The sequence below is a fragment of the Poecilia reticulata genome, linkage group LG5, assembly GCF_000633615.1.
Source record: "Poecilia reticulata strain Guanapo linkage group LG5, Guppy_female_1.0+MT, whole genome shotgun sequence".
In the NCBI taxonomy this organism is placed as follows: Eukaryota; Metazoa; Chordata; class Actinopteri; order Cyprinodontiformes; family Poeciliidae; genus Poecilia; species Poecilia reticulata.
Genome location: NC_024335.1, coordinates 12,174,617 through 12,196,355, shown reverse-complemented (window position 1 = coordinate 12,196,355; position 21,739 = coordinate 12,174,617). Strand labels below are relative to the sequence as shown.

The following is a 21,739-nucleotide window of genomic DNA, read 5'->3' as shown; positions in this document are numbered from 1 at the left end:
TTTGCATTAATATGCTTCAAACTGAACCATTCCTTTGTAGCTGCCTGTTGGAGATCTTTCTCTCCTCTCGGAAGGTTAATACAGGCTCTAAAAGTCTTTCAGGATTGACCTGCATTATCTATATATCTTCCCATTATTTTTGTTTTTTTGTGTGTGTGCTACAAGTTTTAAAATGTTTAATATTGTTTTTTGAAAAGTCAAATGTTTCACCAGCATGTGAAACTATCAATAATGCTACATAAACCTAAATGAGGAGGACAGAAACCTTGTTTTTAGGAACGTGACCCGTTCCACGTCCTTGACTAAATAAGCACCTTCAACATCGCCTGCATAATCCATAAGCTTGTGTGGGCTGATTAACGCAGCCGCCATGTCTTTGATGGGGAGAAGGGACTGCAGCTGAGATACAAATTGTACATTTTTAAGTTTAAACACTATCTGATTTGTCTTCTATAGCGTGGATTTATATGAGACTTTATTGAATCTTTTTTTCCTAGACTAGGCCCCATGCTGGCCAAACTTGTACAAGCTTGATGCAATTAAGCCCACATTTAATCTGTTTGCCCTTTAAAAATTACTCTGTGTGATGTGACCAGAATTAATGCCAGCAAAATATTTGCAACTCAAAATTAAATTGTGGAAACAGCATGTTTGTTTTCTCAAGTTGGCACCAGCAAAGACAATGTAGAACTGCATTATTTTTTTATATTTTAGCTAATAAACTCTTCGTTTAAAAATCTTTCTGCTTGAGACTCTTCGGTCTTCCCTTTCTTTCTCCTCATTTACTGTCTGTGTACTGTTCAATAAAGGCCCCTAGAGCTGAAAATGTGTTTGTTTTGTAAAAATATTGTCAAAAATCAACAGAAGTTATGAGAACTAATGTTTAATGTTGGAATATTTGCCGTGTAACAAAAAGACTCTTTAGACATGCTTTACAGAATGTACAATTAAAACAAGGCCCAACATACAATACAAATAAACATTTCACAAAAAGAAAAGGCAAGATTTAACAAAGCAAACAGAGCAGCATTGGATAGTGCCAGAGCAATCACTGTTAAACTTTGGTATAAGGTCAGGATGGATGTTTTAGAGAACTAAAAGCACTTTTTGTCATCGACATCACTTGTATAAAAAATTTTAAGCACCCAACAAATAAATCACTTCTGGTCATTGTATGACTGAAAGTTTTCCACTGACAATTTTGCATCATTTACGAAGAGTTTTAAAACACCAAAAACAGAAAAATCATTTAGTACCATTGAATCTAGGAGTGTGACAGAATAACAAGACTACAAAGTTTTGCCAAGGCTTTATTCCTCACTTGGATACCAGTTGGTCATTAGCTTTGTTGCTGATACCAAGTTCCGAAAAATAAAAACAGGCTGAGAAAGTGCTAGGAACACACATTGTTAAGATGAATTAAAACAAGTTGGAATAAAAAAAAAAGTAGATCAGAAGAGGAACTTTCAGTTCATGCCTGCACATCACTGAGGATTTCTGAATACCACTTGCTGTTTAAGGCAATTGAACGTACAGCTGATATAAAAAAAATAAGCTTTTTCCCATGATATAAATTGTGCCAAAACAAAAATCAGCATGAAGCAGCATAATTATGCACTTTAAAATTAATTTCAGCATTTCTGAGTTTAGTACCATTTAACTCATTGGATCCCAACAATGATCCAATGAGATCAAATCCTCTGAATCGTTATATGATTGAGATGATAATATATCCAAACTCTCGCATATGAGGATGAATCTAATAATGGACAATTTGAAAAATGGGGAAAAGAACTAAACAGTCACACACCCGGCTAAAAATTCATTAGATACACTTTTCCCAAACAGAATGAATTTTATAACTGTTTTGTAATACAACCTATGTTAATAATCAGTACTGGTGAAATTATTTTGAAGAGGTTTCAACTCATTAATATTATTATGGAACGCACCTTAGAGGTCATATTGAAATGCTCTCTAATGCAAACAGTTTTATCAGTGAAGACGTAACTGTGAAAAGCCAGGCTTTTTCTGGACAGCTCATGATCAAATGATCTTTTTAACTGGACACAAATCTTTTATCAAATCCAACCACAACATAGCAGCTGATGAAACTGTACTGTGTTGTTTTACAATTAGTGTCTTTCATCTAGGAGTGCACCGATTGCAGTATTCCAGCCAATCACCAATCTTTAACAAGCCCAGCCTGCCGATTAAAACAGTTTTTCTCTGAAAAGTTGCTAAATATAGCCACAAAGTTGCTAAGTTGGCAACAGTGGGGTGACTATTGTTCATTGCGCATGTACAAATGTGACCTGGTGGGCGAGTCAGGCTGTCAGTCCTCTCTTATGGCAGAGTAAAAGTGGACAGTGGCTGATTTTCGGATCTTTGCGGAGACAGATAAGATCAGTTTCTCATGCAAGGACCAGCTGCTCGCAGATTTCCCAAAACTAAGAAAATCTGAGCCAATTTGTTGATGCACCCCAACTTTCAACTTTTCAAAACACATTAAATAATTAAAAACCATCCAGAAATAAAATCTGATTATTTCTGTCAAAATCAAGAATGTAAAATTTGTGCATACTGCTCACACACTGTGGACGTTTAAGTTGCTTTGTTCAAGTAGCTGCTGTAATTCTCACCTCAAATGCACAAACAGAGCATGTAATTCATTAGATAACATTATTTACATACACAAACACGTAAAAGAAGACAATACATTCCTTTTTTCACAGTCCAGAGTGAAATTATAGGCTTCATTACTATTTATGTAGGATCATTAATTTTCTGACTGAACTGAAAAAAAAAACCTCTTTATAACCTGAAACAACAAGTAAACTGCACAATAAAGTTTGCCAACATGAAGTGCCTGTAACAAAGGAAACAAAAGGGCTAATGAATCAGTGCATACTGTAGAAAGGTCACTGAAGAGGCTTGATATAAAAATGAGGCCGTCTGCTAGACAACCATCAGAAAATACCCAGCAAACTGTGATTGTCTCATGTGCAAAACAAATGATTTTCTTCACAAACTGCTCTTTATTCTTAACAAAAGTGTAAAATTAACATGATTTAAAAACCCGAAACAACAAATAAGGATAATACATGAAAAATGTACCCATATATATGTATACTCATAATACACACCACATTTTGGTGTTATTGTCTCTGGAATTTGCATAAGAGTCGGTCAGAATGGCTGCGGAAACATGAGAGGTAAGCCTTTAAGAGTCTTTCCAATGTTATCAACTGAATACTGCTGGTCATCTTTCTCTTTAATTACCCTCTTTTCCTCCACTTGAAAAGGAGGGCTTAGTGTTTTCTTCTTAAGACGTGGAGTACTCTGCAACTGGTACCAGAAATGCTGAGGCACAGCTGCCTCAGAGAAGTGGTCCTGCCTGGCAGCGTCCGACTTGGTTCCATTAAGCATACATTCATTCTTTTTTTTGTTGTTGTTGTTGTTGGAGACAGAAGAATAGCTAGAATGAAGGGAAGAGGCGGTGTCCTCCTGAGGTGAGGATGTCTGGAAAGAGGTCATTTTAATTAATCCTGTCTGAGAAATCAGTCTTTCTGAAGTACAGAACATTAGCTTGTCCTCTTGAGTTGAGCTGGGGAATGTAAACATACAAGAGAGCATCTTTGGCAGAAAGTAAGGAATCTCTTTGGAGGTAGTGGGTAAAGGTAAGGATGGAAAAGGTAAGGAGGTGCAGAAACAAGTCTGAGGCAAAAACATTGCCTGAATTTAAAGAGCCTATGTAGGAGCCCCGTGGTCCTGTGGGTTAGTCCTGTTATAGGCACTTCTGTGGTCCTGGGTGGGCTGCCTGGGGAAGTAGTTAGCCACTGCTTCACTCTGCTCTACTGCCCTGTCAGCAGCAGAGGTCAGAGCAGGTGTCCTGTGTAATGTTACTGAGAGATGGGAAGCTCCAGGTTGAGATACTGATGATGGATCTTCACCTTCTCTCCATAAAGATCTGCTGAGCGAATCTACAAATAGCCAAAAACCAGAAAACCTTTAATCTCAGCACCAAAATGATTCTCTTTCCCTACGCTGCAAGAACACAAAATCTTAAGTAATTTTTGCTTAGCTTCTAGGGCAAATATCTTAGTACACTTGAAATAAGTTAAAACGTACTCGCAAGTAACTTTTCAGCAAGATATACAAGCCTGCTTTAAGTAAATATATATTTAAATCAATAATCTGCCAGTTCCACTAGCAGATTATGTCACTGACATGGGAAAAATGTATTGATATAAGTGAAATAATCTGACAATGGAACTAGTCATTTTTATCAATATTCAAGAATTATTTACTCAAAAGAAGCTCTTATACCTTGGTGAAAAGGTATTTGTAAGTTAGTTTTAGTGTATTTTACGTTTAATAAGAAATGTGCACTAGAAACTACACAAAAATACTTGGCAAGATTTTGTGGGGTTTTTTTGTTTTTTTTTAGCAATTTGTAATATTTTTGCTTAAAATCTCTTAAGAAAGCAGAGAAAAACATTTATATGCATAAATAGTCTTCTTTATCTGTGCACTGTACTTGTGCAACTGAAAAGAAGATATCCAGGAAGTCAATATAATATCTACAAGCTTGTGGCTTCACCTTTGTGTTTAGCAGGTCAATGGAAAATATCCTCTACAGATTTGTTAAATCAATTACCACAATACTCATACAGCTTCGTGCAGTCTAACCTGTGCATCTGCAGTGTGGTTAATAGCCACTTTCCTTAAAAACCACTTCATATTTGCAGTTTATACCTGGATGTTGGTAATTTTATCTTTTTGTGCAAGTATAAAAAACTTGAGCTTTTGCTTGATGTCTTACCTTTAACATATTGCTCTGCAGAAGTGTGGTTGTTGTGTATGAGGTTGTCCAGTGCTGTATCCTCAGGGTGGGCAGTGTCTCCAAGGCCGTCCTTCAGGCTTGGCAGGGCCCTGTCCAGTGGATCGTCCTCCCCCAGATAAGCATATTGGCAATACTCTCGCGTTCGAGAGTAGATGTTGGCGTTGTCGTAGCAATCGGAGCAGATGACAAGAGGACCTGCACCACCTAGTAAGATAAAACGATAATTGTTATTGTTGCACTTAACTTTTTTTTTAATTATTATTACTTTGGGGTTTTTTTTAAGTTAATTAATAAATTTGGACATCTGCTTTGATTTGATTCAGATTTTCACAGGATGAAAGTCTCAAGTACACAAATCTTAATTCTTTAATGCTCCCATTTTTGCAAAAAAAAAACAAAAAATGAAAAATGCACATACTGATGTTATGTACATTTTTGTTAGTTATTTTAGGCCCTTTAATCATTAAAAATGCTTTAAGGTTACAAAAGTAACATCTTAATGTGTAAGCAAGAACATAATGAAAGAAGTTCAAAATAGGACTGGATGACTTAGAATTTGATCACAATATTTTGTGGCACTATTGTAATATCAATAAAAAGGATGATTAAAAACTAATCATTAATTTTCTTTGGGTAATTGTGTGGCTGTAAATACATACCACAGCATTCATAGCACCACAAATACTGCACTCCCATTAGAAAGTAGCTTCTTCAGGATGGCAGCTACTTAAATATGTGATTTATATCACTAAACTGCACACAGTAAGTGCACTTAACAATATTTTTGATTTTATTGATGCTCTCACAGAACAGTGGAGAAAATAGTAAAAAAAAAAAAATTGTCATATATATTTTTTAACATCAGTAAATGGAATTCATCAAGCCAACGATAAATCAAATTTCTCATCATGACGATCATTTTTTCACCATAATTGATAAACAATGCGATAAATGCCGACGCCTAATTCAAAGGTTTTTCAGAGAGAAAACATTCCAATTTTTTTAAAAAAGTAAATAGAAGCAATAAAATAATGACAAACCAGAGGAGACTCCCGCTAATCCCTCACGAGACTCGCCAGGATGGAAGCTGCTACGGCCGGTGAACAGAGAGCCCATCTTGCAGTGCAGCATCCCATTCCCTTCAGTTTCCACCTCACTGCCTGTGTCTCCATAGCAGACTCCTGGGACAAATATAATAATTAGTTACAGTTTCATTCTGCGGGGGATATGATCCAAAACACAACAACAGACACAAGTGCCTGATAGGCATGAGAGTATCTCCAATCACATTAAAAAGGCACATCTGAGAAGCTTTGTTCTTTTTGAAAAAGCCTCTAAAATTTTTGTTTTGTTTTGGTAGGAGAGTTTCTTTAGAAAACCTTTGTTTATTTATGTATTCTTTATCATGTCAACATGTTTCCTTGATATGAAAATGTTCATTAAGCCCAAACAAAAACTAGACAAAATTATTATTTTTTTTAATCTACTCTTGCAGTACTTAAGTCAGATCTTGGGAGATTTAGTCACAAGTTATAGCAAACAACTTGCCACACCTTAAACTTTTTCAATTTATGTTATGGGGAAAGAAAACGCCAGAAAATCAAATGTGCTTGATTGGCATTTTTGTGATGGACAAACACTTTTGTGCTTCCTTTTTTATTACGTTGATAAATAAAGAAGTAGTGCACAGTGTAAGGTGTGAAATTTATTTTTGCAGAATTTCTGAAATGTTTCCAGTGTATTGAGTGTTTGCATTCAACCACTTTTACTAATATACTCCTAAAACAATTTCAGTGGAACCAGCTGTTTTATAATGTCAACTAACAAGTAAATGAATCCCGTCTGAAATTTACTCCAAATTGTGTCAATAAAGCTCTTCGGAATTTCCAAGCAACTTACATTACAAAACATGTCTGAGGAACATCATAGCGATTCAACTGCATCTACTGCAAGAATCATGCATACAAATACTACAACATGTTTGTAATGTCAACATCACAAACCTACAAGCAAAACATCCGCGATTGTACACAGTATTGAGAAAAGAGGTTTGACTGAATCCTGCTGAGATTTAAAATGGAGTACATACCATCAGTGCCCTTATGACTGTATCCATTGGAGAGTGGAGGCATGAGCTGCTGGTGGCTTCCTGCCTCAGAGTTACTGTAGCCTTCCTGTGGCTCTGACAAAGTACCCTGAGAGGACAGGTAGCTTGGGATATCTGCAGGCAAATTCATCTCATCTGTAACAAAGACATGTGTCCAACCAGGTAAATATTAGTTTCATGGCTGAGTAAAGATTTAAAGGCGACCTACTATGCCTCCGTTAACAGGTTAGGATGGGTCTATGGACTATACAAAACATGTTCATTACATTTTTTCTGCACAAAGTCATTCTTAAATGAGATTTTAGTTTGGTCAGTTCTGCCTTTCAGAATGAGCTGCTTTAGGGTCTCTTGTCACTTTAAATTTAAATAAGCTTCTACTGACCACACCCCATCACTCAACGTTTACATTTCAAGTTAAAAAGGGCGCAAACAGACAGATAATTATACAACCCTATATCTTTGAAAAGCATTAGTAGACCCTCCTGCACAACCAACAAGAAGCAGCAAGTGGTTTCTGGATGGCAAGTCAACAACAAAACACACCCAATACACAAGACATACAGTGGTAAAATCTGCTGGGCAAATGTCTGGGAGTTCAGTTTGGTTGCTAGGTAACAGGCTGGACTTAGCTGGGGTTAGTAAGTCCAGCTTTCCCAGCTGATGCTGGTGAAGGGCAGGACCAGCTGATTTCTGACGCTACATTCCCAAGGGTTTTTGAAACAGTTAACCTATTGCCAAAAAAAATGGCTGGGTGTTTTTTATTTTTTAAGTGCTTTGGCTGTTTTTAAAAGCAGTTGAAATCAAAACAGAAGTACAAAAATGTGCAAAATGTGGATTTTGCATCATATGTCCCCTTTAATCTCGTATCTGCCTTCATTTAACAGCATTTCGAAAATGACTAACCAGTGTTTGTGATGCTGTAGTCCTCATTCTTCTTGCGCATGTGATAGATGACGATGACCCAGACGAGTGACGTCCCGACCACACAGCACACAACAACAATTACCACGATCCCCACAGTGGTCCAGGCATCGTTGTCGTACCCAGTTGCTGTGTCACAGTTGAGTAATGGTGAGACGCTGAGGTAGATGTGGCCGCGTTCGGTACCCAGGGTGTTAGACATGATGCAGGTGTACTTCCCCGCATCAGCTGGACCAGCATCAACTATGATGAGGAGTTGATTGGCTGCAGCAAAAAAGTGACGCTCTGTGAGCATGAGAGGCCCGTCGTCTTTGGTCCAGTTGAGTCGGGGAGCGGGACTGCCTCCGGCTATGCACTGAAGCACTGCAGTTTCACCACGTGCCACTGTTCGGTCTTCCAATGGCCGCACGAAGGATGGGGTTTCTGGAAAAGAGGACTGATTAAGTTTTGGAATTGGTTGGTATGAAAAGTGAAGTTTGTAGCTGACAACTAGTTAGCATAAAAAAGTCTGACAAGTATAGTCATTAAAATAGTGATTAATAAAGCTACTGTAGCCAGGAGGATGTGAAAACAGGCCTCACACACTTTTCCCACAGTAAAATTCAAGCACTTTTCAAGCATTTCTAAGGAAAGTTTTCAAACTTTTCCACATATTGGACATAAAATAAAAGCAACACAAATTAACTAAAATAAAAACAATTTCTATTCACTATGACATAATTTATGACTTGTTAATAATGTCTTGTGATGGTATTTTATGTTCTACAGCAGGGACAATGTAAACTAAAATATAACAAAAGTCTTTGTTTTGAAATGATTCTCGCTCTCACACACACATACACTATAAACCTGACTGCTTAAGGAACAAAACACAAATTTAACAAGAAAAATTTGTGTTAGTGTTAATTTGCATAATGTATAAATTATAAGCTAACCCTTATTTCAATTACTTAGATCATTAAGTCATTGAGCCATTGGCAATAATAAATATTCATTACATTGAAACAATCCAAACAAATTATGTTTAAGTAAATGACCTTCCTGCTCAAATTAAATGCTAAATATATAAAGAATGTTTAAAAAAAACGTAAAAAATGTTCTTGCCAAATATTCTGGCATTTAGCAAATTGAAATAATTAAGGTGATTCTCTAAATTGACTAAACTTAGAGAATTTTGGTACATCTTTGTACCTAGGCAAATTATCAAAGCTTATCTTGTTTAGATAGCTTATCTTATCTAAAAAAAGAGAAGTTTAGACTGATTTAACTTCAGACAGTGAGATGTGCTTCACTGTCTGAAGTTAAATATTTAATTAAGGTTCAACTTTAATTAATGTTCTCTAAATTTAGGCTTTTAACCAAACGTTTGATTGCACTTCGTTACAAAACTGTGCAGTTCGAATATCCAGAACTTAAAAGGACTTTATACAGAAATCAAGCACTTGAAACATCGTATTGAAATTCAAGCATTTTCAAGAATTTCAACCACCCATAAGAACCCTGTGAATAATAAACATGTTAAGGTTTTCTTTTGCAGCACCACTGATTCTATCTGGCAACGTGGTAACAAATAAAAGCTTCTAGTAAGTGACACATATAGAAAAGCATCCAATTTGAGCGGAAATGACCAAGCAGAAAACAAAGGAACAGTTATACTCTCTGCTGATAAGGAGCGTGACTCACCCAGGACGGTCAGAGTGGCGTTTGCTGAGAGACTGCCAGCTGCATTTTGAGCCGTACAGCTGTACACTCCCATGTCTTCTGTCTTCACATTAGTGATGAAGAAGATGTCGTCATCAGGCATCACGTGCATCCTGCGCTCTCTGGCAGCAGGGAAGTCAGTGCCTCCATCCTTCTGCCAAGCGATCTGGGGAGAAGGGTGACCTTCCGCTCCACACTCAAGCCGGGCCGTCGTCCTAGTGCGGATTGTCAGATCCATGGGAGTCTTACGGAAGAAGGGCATCTCTGAAAAGCAGAGGGCAATCTGGGGTTAGGGTCTGTTATCAAGACATCTTTTGGCTGATACTTTTCTTAAAATCTATTAGGTAATCATTTTAATTGCAACTCAGTTAAATCACAATAGCACAATCCTTATTAAAGTACTGCAGTGCAGACTAAGTTTCTAAGACCAACACTTTTTCTAGAAAACAAACTGCATAACAGATCCACTTTTTCCACTTCTGATACCAATACAGATATCTGAATATTAGAATTGCCCTATACAATTCAATACATAAAACCAGTGCTCAATTGACTTAAAAAGTTCATTTTTTATAAACAGATGAAAATGTGCCGAATAACAAATTTATTTGATTACTCTGGACCAGTACAGTATCCTTAAAGACACCAAAAGCTTTACAAGCTTAGTCAAACTTGTAAAAACAACTCAACTTTAATTTGCTCAGTCAGTGCAATAGGAAACATAACAGCCAATGTACAATAAATAATAAAGCTCAGAGAATAAAGTATAGAATTACATTGAACAGATCTGCCCTTATGGACCAGGCACATTGTCACTGATACTCAATCTAGAATTAGTTTTTTCAATATCAAGACCAACACAGATATTAATATCAGATCAGTATTTTTCTAATAACGGATGTTAAAAGTATTCATGAAAAAGTGGACAGGATCTCACCGTTGATCGTCAGCATAGCCCTGTTTGAGTAGTTGGAGCCAAAGTGATTGGAGACAACACACTGGTAAAGCCCTGCATCAGTGAAGTTGACATTGAGGAGATGAAGCACGGTGGTGTAGATGAGCTGTCCATCCTGATAACGGGCGTAGTTTTCCACTTCTGCATCGTAGAGAACCTCCCCGTCCTTCCGCCACGCCGTGGTCATTGGCGAGTCACTGCTGCTGGATGCAACGCAGCTCAGAGTCATGTTGTTGTCCCTCAAAGCCACTGAGGTCTCCGGGTGGGTCGTGATCCGAGGCTTGGGGAAATCATCTATAGCAGAGAAAGAGGAAAATTGGGAGATTGTTCTATATTAACAATATTCCAATAGAACTCTTGAATAAAATATCTCTCAGAATAAAATATTTACCACACTGTATTAGAATTTCAACTATTCCAAATACCTCAACAAAAACACCAAACATAGACAAGGACCTTTTTGCAACATCTTTTATAATTCATCATATATTTCTGAGAATTTAAATATTCAAACTGACCACAAACAAACTCCTCTGGGCTGATTGAAAGGACGCTGCGACCAAGTAGACCAGTAGGGTGGGCGCAGACAGCAGAGACAGACTGAAGGAAGTGGCTTTCGGTCAGCCAGGGACCCAGCCACTGCATATGACAGTCACACAGCAGGCTGCTGGAGTTCAGGACACTGAGAAAGCAGAAAAATTGGCAAATTGTCATACATTAAAAAAAAAAAAAAAACGTTTTGTTTTTATAATTAAATCCCTTATTTATCTAGGTTAAAGTCTCAATTTAAATTTACCTTCCAGAAAGGTCATGTCATCGTAGTAGTAAAAGCAAATATAAAGTAAAAATATCTAAAGAAAGACAAAATAACTCCACTAATTCATCAATAGAAAGTTTAAAACCAGAGGAGCAGAGTTGACATCTAAATATTCACAATCACCAAATTAACTATTTTCTTGTTCCACTAACAAACTGGAATTCCCCAACAAAACTCCTGACACTTCTAGGTGTTTTGGTGCATTATCCTAGAAGTCACAGGGTTACATATCAAATTTAATTTTAAATTTTAGTGAACGCATTTTGGACATGTATGTTCATGAAGCATGAAGTGATGTGCAATATATTACGGTCATCAGTGTCAAGTTTGAAAGAAGTTAGTGTTGAATAAATGTTTCCAGCTATATAGTAAGCTGGTACTTAACCATTTTACTGTGCTCAGTCAAATCTGTTTAAATTAGATATGCAATTGTGTTCTCAATTTAAAGTTACATGTTTCAAACATTTCAAAAAACTAAATCCCTGGCTTTAAAAGTTCGGCGAAAAAATATAGAATTGATGTCTTTTTACAGAGAGCATACACTAAGATGTGTGTAGGTCTCCAGTACCATTTTTGACTCCTCTGTAGTCTATATAGTTTCCCATCAAGTGATGTGCATTTTCACCCGACTGCAACATTAACACATCGGAAGGAGTTTAAAACAGCGCTAATCTTTACTTCCAGTAATGCAGTTTCTCTTTTCAATTTTTCCAGATTACTAGCAAAATATCCTTTATCCACTTGCAAATAAAGTGTGCTGAAGTGAAGGTTGACTTGTAAATAAAATACCGTATTTTCCGCACTATAAGGCGCACCTTCAACAAATGGCCCATTTTAAAGCTTTTCATATATAAGGCATTGTAAGGCGCATAGAATAGACGCTTCAGTTTGGGTTGTCGTACTCTATTATTACACATCCACATTTGTAAAGAAGTGTTCCCCGAGTACTTTATATAGTAGTCTGCCCCAGTCATTGTTTCACCCACGGTGATGGTGTTGCGATATTGTACCCAATTGCTTTCTGGGTAACACAGACCAACCGACACGCTGCCGCTGCAGTCTCTGTCTCTCACCCCTCCCCGAAACTTTATTGACAAACCATCGTTCTGACAACTATCCCAGCATGCACCGCGCACTTCTTCTTCTACTTTGGAAAATGAAGTCAGTGGCTGCTTACCGTAGTTGCTAGACCCGTTGTTGCTCAATATTGGTCCATATATAAGGGGCACCGGATTATAAGGCGCACTGTCAGCTTTTGAGGAAATTGAAGGTTTTTAGGTGTGCCTTATAGTGCGGAAAATACGGTAATTTGATTATAAGTCAAATTCTAATGAAAATAAGAAATTGTCTTACTTTCATTACAGCATCAAGGGTACTTTATGCAAAGTCTTAAAGACGCCAAACAAGTGCTGATCAAAACCTCTAAAAAGGAAAAAATATTTCTGTAATATTTTCTAGCAGAGGACGTGGCTGTTTTTACTAACAGGGAGTCCGCTCAAGATGTACCTGAAAATAAACAAACATCTCTAACATCAAAACAAAAAGTAAATTCGTGTTTTATAAGTAATTTAATTCCATTTTTAAAAATCAGTTTAAGAAACATAAAAAAAAAACTTTGTTGTATGTAAGCTTAACCAAAACTAGGACTTAAGCTTTCAGCGTACTTACAATACTTCCAGTTTTAAATGGGAAAGTGCCTCAGGATGTATGGACATGATACCGTTTTTGCCAAGGTCCCTGCAGACAAGACAGAAATATGGATTAGAGCTTTTAACTAGATTTGATCTCAGCTATATCTGGATTTACTAAAATTACATAATTCTAAGACAGTCTTACTGATACATATAATCTGTCATCAACAACATATTTGTAGGAGTTATCAGTACTGTCAGGACACAAAGAAAGTTTAACGATTTAACTCACAGTTCCTTCAGCTCATCCAGCCCCTCAAACGCCTTCTGAGTGATTGATTTGATTTTGTTCCGCTGCAAATTTCTGCAAAATAAAGTAATTTCATGTAATATTTTTAAAACAGTTTCTTAAGTTGTTTTACACATTGATAAACCGAGTCCACAACTTTTGTGAAGGTTAGTTTAAAACAACTGAACAATATTTCATGGTCAGTCAGCTTGTTCGGGCTATAACATGGCTATAAATTAAACATTTACTATAGACATATAGTGAATTGTGCTGTTAAAATGTTGGTACCTGACAGAGATTTAATTTTTTTTGCCACATTTAAGTCAATCAAATTGTAATATCAAACAGAATTAATTCAAAAAAACAGTTTGCCAAACCAACAAGCCCTGTGTACAAAAAAAGGTGTGATTATTGCCTGATTTGCATAATTATGGTATTACTAAAATAGAACGTAGCTCACAACAATACGCAAGTTGAAAGATCTCAAATAGCAATACATACAATTAAAAGAAGAACAGACATGAAAAGAGGACGTCATTAACATGTGTGTGTCTAGACAGGATTACAAAACCATTTCTAAGGTTGAGGCTTCAATAAACCTCAGTGAACATCATTAACCACAAACGGAGAAAAAATGAAACAGGAATGAATCTTCCAAGAAGTGGCTGACCTACCAAAATTACTCCAAGAGTACGTCAACACCACATCCACAAGATTAAAACACAACCCAAAATACCATTAAGCGTGGGTAGCCTCAGTTAGCTCAGATGATGCTTATAATTCAACAACAACAAAAAAAAGACTGGAAAAAAATGGCATCCACAAGAGAGTTCAAAGATCAAAACTGCTGCTGAACAAATAAAACCAAAGTTCCACCACATATTTGTTAAAAAATAAAAATAAAAAAAAAACTTCCACCAGAAAATCCTAAAGATTATCCAGCCAGCATCAGTTTGGGGCATTAGTCTAAACGCTTGGGCTATACACCAGAACAATATTTCAAAGCAGACAAACTACTTTTTCACATAGTATCAGGTTGGTCTGAATGGTTTTATCCTATACTAAATAAAATAATTATGTAAAACAATCCATTTCCATTTACTCTGCCTGTCTTTTTCTTGTAATATTAGTAACAGAACAAATTTGTGATGGGCAAACCCTTTTTTACAGTACTGTAAATAAACAGATATATGTTAAATTTATAACATTCATCACTAAAATGCTAATGAAGCACTAAGAAATAACATGTAAGAAGGGTATTTGTCTAAATGAAAGGCATTCCAACAACATGCATGCATGCAAGCAAGCAGTACATTACAATTTCACACAGCCATCTTTATTCCATTCTTACAGTGTGTTCAGCTTCTTCATTCCATCAAATACAGCAATGGAGTCTTCAATGGCCCATGAGATTTCATTGTTGTGAATATCTCTGAAAAACAAAGAGTCATATCACACATTATATGTTAAATGTGCTAAACAGCTAAAAACATCTTCTGTAAATACATTATAAATTAGTATTTGCAACCCAATAACTGTGGTTGCCAGTAATAGGAACTTTAGGCAACAATCACACAGCAGTTTTAATGACCCTATTCCAATCTTTTCAACCTTCAACTGCTGCAAAAAAATAAACAAATAAATAAATCAAATATGTGTCACTAATATAATACCAAATAAGATACATCTCCAGTAGTTTGGAAAGCGTCTGCAGTCTAAATGGTCAAGTGACATTTTATCCTACTTTTATGTCATTGACGTGAGACATGCATCACCGCCAGACAGACTAAAACTGAACATAAACAACAATTAAATCTATGACAAATCTGGACTTATGAAATATAATCGCAATTCCACCACTCCTGGTGCCGGCAACACATACAAAAATACTTCTTTACACAGATTTCAGTCAATACTCTACAAAATGCCATTGGTATGAGTTGTGCTTTCTTGTGACAGTACTGCCGACTCCTGTTGGTGAATAACTTTAAAATAAATCCATAGATAGTGGTATCCATTATTGCTCCCGTAATCAGTGTGACATTCTTCTTCTGTGCATGTGGGTCACTTTGGGGTTGTAAACCATTCACACAGAAGTCTGATTATACTTGCTTTAAATGAGGAGTATGTATGACCACACACACACACACACACACACACAAACAATAAGATTCCAGAAAAAAAAATATCAAAATTGAGCATCAAGGCCTGCTGTGTGAATGTAGCCACAGTTCCGGACCCAACAATTTGAGACACCGAGCTTCTAAGCTGTGTCAAAGTTTGGTGGCCCTGCTTCTGATGAGAGGAAATAATTGGCTCTGTTTAGCACTGTTTATCACAGTTCATGGGTCTCCTGGAAACCCAGAGAGGCTTTGTGTTTGCAGGATGGGTCACAGGCTCTTTTGTTTTACTTCCCTCATGCATGGCCACCTCTGAAAGAAGCCTGGCTCTGTAAAATACCTCTCTTCAATGAAAGCTTTCTGGATAATAAACATACCAAAACATAAACTCTCCATATTTCATTTCAGCACCTTATACTTGCATCAAATGAGGAGTTTCTCTACACTTCATAAGTTACAGAATAATACTTATATAAAAATTGCATACTTGCTTAATTAGGCTAGCATATTATTCTATAAGATTTCCAAAGCCTTTGTTGTAATGCTAATGTTGTTCATATTGTAATCGTCCCATTAAATCTGCCCCTCGTACAGCTAAAGTGCAGAACCCTCTCACATCCCACATGTATGACACGCATACAGCCCTTACAAGGCAATGCAAATATTCCATTAGAAAGACTGATTATGATTGCATTTGCAGTTTTAATCCATCAGAGTCTACTTAGGAGAAACCCACATTCATTAAATGTTAATACATGCTAATCATTAAAGCACCTCTTCAGGCTGTCAAAAACACTTTCTTCTCCATTTGGAGAACAGATAATACAGAACTAAAGTGGAATTCTGGGAAAAATTACACACCGAGTCATTTGATTCAGAATACAAATGAAATGACTAAAGCAGGATTACCACATAACGGAAACTAAACCAGCATGTAAAGAGAAAGCAGCTCCTATGGTTTTTCTAATATGCAAGGAAAAACTATATTCATGTCAGACTAGAAGATAAAGAACGAAAACAAGCACCCTGTGACCTACTGTAGTCAGCAATCTGTCGGAATGCAAGTCAAGAACAAGTCAAGACTTGATTTTAATAAGCAAACTCAGCTCCATTTAATTTCTTAGAACACATAGGCGATACTGCTACAGGGCATTGTACTTACAAGCTGCGCAGATGTGCCAAGCCGCTAAAAACGCCTTCTCCCAAATGGCTGATGGAGTTTTCTCCCAGGTTCAGAGTCTCTAGGAATCCTAATCCAACAAAAGCAGTCTCCTCAAGTCTTGTCAGGTGGTTGTGGGACAAGTCTCTGCAAAGATAAACACCAATTTCATAAAGTACAATTCCCATCCATTTAAATTTGACCTTGTTTGGTTGTGTACAAATATGTTCAGAAATTAGACAATTTCACAACCTAACCTTTGCTAAATGAGCTGTGGAAAGCTATAATCAKGTTCAGATACGGCTAGGAAAAAAAGGCAGTACAGTAAACATTAAATCAATTATACAACAGTGGCTGATGAAACCATGTGGGACTGCTCATCTGCATAGGAGTTTCGGTTTTTAATAGCAACACACTCACAGTTCCTCCAGTTTTTGGCAAAACTCCCAGGCGTCAGGACGAATAACACCTATGGCGTTGTGGCTGATCTGCAGGATGCGCAACATCCGGAGGCCATACAGCCAAACTTTATTAACCTCCGTTAGGTTGTTGTGTTCCAACTCTCTGAAAGATGGGAAAACAACAAAAGACCAAAGAAATAATATTTATTTTTATGTGAGAAACTCCAGGCTGATAATTCACAAACCATGAGAAAAGTATTTCCCATCAAAACCAACCAGCTACTTCTAAAACAAATAGTAACTAAACTGTTTTGAAATTGAAATGAACAGCATTATACTCACAGCTCTTCAATGTTGTTTAGCCCAAAAAATGCTCCGTCCATGAGCTTTGTGATGCCATTTCTTTGCATCTTCAGTGACTTTAGCGAGTCCAACCCCTTGAATGTCAGACTGTCCACTATCTTGATCTTATTACGCTTCATTTCCCTGTTGGGAAAGTAAATCAAAGCTTTATTTAGCCAAGCAGAAATAAAACAATGAAGTAAACTCATAAAATGGCTGGAATACTTAAAGTAGCATTACCAGCTTGATTCATTAGCCTAAATAAAAGTTGATCAAACCAAAACATAAATAAAAATCACTTTGAGGGTGTCGATTTCAGGTTGGAACTAAAATATGTTTAATACTTACAGTAGCTGAAGCTGAGGAAGTTTGAAGACTTTTGACGGCAGCGTAACTAATCTGTTCCTGTTCAGCCGAAGCACCAGCAGTGAGCTGGAGATGTTCTCAAAGCAGCCAGGCTCCAGGAGGCTGATCTTATTGTTACTCAAATTCCTAAAAGATGAAACAAAAGCAGAAACACTGAAGCAAAAAATTAAAAAGGGATAAATATGCCTCACCTACTTTAGGTCTGCTCAGGAGTAAAAGAAGCTCCGCGCATTAATGATTTCTTTAATAACAAAAGCAACAATGCATGCAGTTTTTTCATTAAGATATTTAAAATGCTTTACATTCCCAAAAGAACTGTTACTATTCAACCTAAACTCATCCTCAGAAGTGTTTTCTTATTTCCTATACTACTGATTACGCAACTATTGTGATCCACTGAAATTGAGGAGGAAGTAAAAGTTGTTGTTAATGTTTAATGGTGACTCCAAGTCCTGAGGGGAAAAGTATATAATGTTAATTTCAATGATGTAGTATTACTTACAGATATCTGAGCTGGATGGACGGAAAGGCTCCCACTTTGAGCACAGAGATAGAGTTAGACGTTAGGTCCAGTGTTTCCAGGGAAATGTATGGTTGCAGCTCATGCATCAACAGTTCTGAGATCCGATTGTGGACTCTGAATTATATTAAAAACAAAAACATTTCAGTTTTCTGCAATAACATTGATAATTACAAGTCACAATCAATTCAAAGTTATCATGAAGCTTGGCTAAACTGGAATACTAAACCCAATGAGTAATGATGACTAATGAGGCCTAAAAAAGATCTGTATTTTTCAAATGTTTGGAGTGACAGCTCATTTTTTCTAACTTCTGAGGAGACAGATTCCATGAATTAGAAAGAAACATCTGTAATATTTATGAAACTCTTCAAGTTGTTTTATGTGAACTTCCACAGAACAATTCTTTGACGTTTTTTTTTAAAAGATATTTTATTGCCCAGCCACTTAAAAGTTATATAAAAATCATTCAAACATTAAAGGCAGCTAAATTTAAGCGTAACCTCATACTGACAGATAAGAACCATGTAACAAACAGAAAGTTTCGTACTTTGTCCTTTCTGCCACAGAGGAAGTTTGTTCCAATTTCTTTTCTAAATCAGTGAAAGATTTTTGTGACCATAATTCATTGATAGCTGGACAAGTAGAATGGTACAAAGGTAAGGCGAAGATATGCAGCAAATTGCCCAGGGCTGGGAATCAAACCAGGGCCAACTGTATTTGTATATGGTGAGCCTACTCTATAGTGAGCGATGTGGTGGCCCCATTAACTGACATCAAGTCAGTTATTTGGCTCAATAAAGTGACACTAAAATATTTTTGAACAAGTCTTCCATACAGTGAGCAAATGGGTCAACTATAACAGTACAAATCAAACTTTTGAGACCATATCCAGGCTACATCCTGGATTATACTTTTCATTTTTTCTAAATTAAACTAAATAAGTTATAGCATATAGTTAAGATTGCAGGATTTAATGCATTAGTGGCAAACAGGCGCCTGAAATGTTATTACCTGCCAAATACTGCATTCCAGCAGACTTTTGTTATGTCAAAACTTTGCTTTGTTTCAATAAATTGTATCTATAAAGCACCCTTCATGTTGGAGGCAGCTCGCTGGAAACACATAAWAAAACGTYTTTCTGACCAGGGTTGGAACTATCCAGGGTCATTGTCTGCAGGTGCAAATACCAGAGATGTGAAGTAAACTGAAACTGGTGGGATTTTTCTTTTTGCTTCAATCTCTGTAAGAGGGCTGGTGGATATTAAAAGCGATTAATCTTTTCTTCACTTCCCTGGAMTACCCAGGGGACTCATTGCTCATATTCTTTGCTTAATTTCTTAATAAAATAATAATCAAAATGTATTTTGATTCCTTCTTGATTGACTTAAGTGTTTCACCTTAAGTAAGACTTATTTATTCCCTTWGCACTTTCTAATTGCAATACTGCACACATTGAACTTGAAATAAAATGTAAGATTCTATATTATATTATGTCCAGCTCCAGAACAAACTCTGCCTTTGCATGTCAAAAAGYAAGATTAGAAGTTTATTCATGGGTAAGACAACTTTTTAAGACAAAATKACTTAGAAGTGTCATTGGACTTGTTAGATCCAAAYAAAACAAGAAAATGGGAGGGCAATAAAAGTTTTTCCAYTATTCTCTCAGGGATTAATAAAAACACAAGTAGAAATGACTCAATTGATTAGCAACTGCTCATTATGATTAAGAATGTATTGCAGATCATTTATTTTTCTCAGGAACAAAATATAATAGGTTTTTTGCAGTGGCAAAGCATGCGTTAGCACTGTATGGCACATTACATCAAATGTTGTGTATTTAAATAGGTCTTAGATGGAGAATGGTAATGCTACACAATCATGGCAGAAAATGATTTAAAATCTTTATATCAAGGAAGGAGGAAGAACACATAATGGGAGTTCTGTACTCACAATGAAAGTGAGGTAATGTTTGATGAAACGTTTCCAAGAAAGGGAAAAACAGCCAGGTCGTTGTGGTTCATGGCGCTGAAATTAAATTACAGACAATATTAGAATTATAATGGTCAAAGTGAACTAACCTCTCTGATAGGAATAAAAAAAAAAAACAATCTGGGCAACCTCTAAAACCTTGCATCACTTTAACTCAAGATAACCAAGGACAAACACAAAATTTTAACTGAAGAGTCCGACAACAAAGTTAACATAATTTAAATGCAGTTGGAAACCTAAAACGTTTTTTAAATAACATTAATTATCAGTTAGTTTACAGGGAATTCACACAGAAAAAACTAACAAAATATCTGTATACAACAGCCCTTGATAGAGGGTTCTATCAATTAAAATGCATTAACGTCTTCATGATCAATTGTGCAGGGTTTTGAATATCAAAACAGAGCAGAGGATTTAGTTGGAACATGCTTCTGACAAAATCCGCTTGTGTACTTACACTTGAGTTATCCCATCTGGGACGTCCAACGGGGCAGCGGACAGTCTTTTCCTGTTGCACTCCAAAATATGGACCTCATCTTGTCCTTTTGGGCAGGAGCAGGGAGCAGGACAAGAGTCTGTGACCCAGGCACTGAAACTCAGCAGCAGGACAACAAGAGCTGGAAGAACGGGCCAACCTTCCGCCATTTTAAATGTCCTCCTACTGAGAGGTAGCTACGTGGCTAACAGACCGTTTCAAATGGCACTTTTAAGAGCTACCAAAAGCAACAAACTATCCCAGGCGTTTGATTTCAGTCTAATGAACACATAATTCAGCTTTACAGCGTCATAAACCCAACATAAATCGTGTAATCCAATGTTGTCCAACTTGCGCGAAACATAGTAGCTGAGATTTGTTCCCTTCTTCGAACAGCCTGGAATTCGTCCTGCTCCAATCAGGGTAGCCTCACCGCCAGGCTAACCAGCTAACTGCTAAGCTGGTTTGACCCCAAAAATACAACACTTCCCGAAAAACGAAATAGCCTAAAATAAATGCTCCGAAGGCTTCTGGTTGCAAAACAACAACGGAAAGGTTAAAAGCATATTTTTCTGCAAATTATAATAACGTTTTTGGAGCCCTGTCCCAAAAGAAAAACAATGCGCCGTAAACTGATGACAAAGGATAGCAAAGATCCCGCCCCATTCCAGCATGTTGACAAACACGCTATTGGTCAATGGTCAAGTATGTCAAAGAATTTCAACGATTTGATTGGATGTGGTTTAACTGAGTAAAAGTGGCGACCTTCCCACTTTGGAAAAAAGTTTGGCAGAAGAGCGTTAGCAAAATCTCTAACCTGCCAGTTTTCAGAAACAGATCTTTACAATTATACCATAGTTTTCTCGCCATTATAACAAAATAATAATAATAATAATGATAATAATAATAATAATAATAATAATAATAATAATAATAATAATAATAATAATCATCATCATCATCATCATCATCATCATCATCATCATCATCATCATCATCATCATCCTCATTATCATCATAACGTAGTGTTTAAAAAGGGTGTACTTACATATGTTTAGTTTTCTTTATACGTTTATAGGATAAAGAGACAACGTTCT

General features: G+C 36.6%; 1 protein-coding gene across 1 annotated transcript; it reads right to left on the bottom strand.

Moving 5' to 3' along the window:
• Positions 1 to 863: 863 nt before the first annotated feature.
• lrig2 (leucine-rich repeats and immunoglobulin-like domains 2) lies at positions 864 to 21,297 on the bottom strand. The gene is made up of 18 exons (XM_008409049.1): positions 20,625 to 21,297; positions 20,129 to 20,203; positions 18,158 to 18,292; positions 17,638 to 17,781; positions 17,290 to 17,433; positions 16,967 to 17,110; positions 16,550 to 16,693; positions 14,619 to 14,699; positions 13,271 to 13,342; positions 13,016 to 13,084; positions 11,049 to 11,212; positions 10,513 to 10,824; positions 9,558 to 9,839; positions 7,857 to 8,297; positions 6,936 to 7,088; positions 5,887 to 6,027; positions 4,826 to 5,050; positions 864 to 3,983 (listed from the first exon to the last, which is right to left on the bottom strand). The coding sequence occupies exons 1-18, from the start codon at positions 20,810 to 20,812 to the stop codon at positions 3,751 to 3,753; spliced, it is 3,147 nt and encodes a 1,048-aa protein (XP_008407271.1). The 5' UTR covers positions 20,813 to 21,297; the 3' UTR covers positions 864 to 3,750.
• Positions 21,298 to 21,739: the final 442 nt, after the last annotated feature.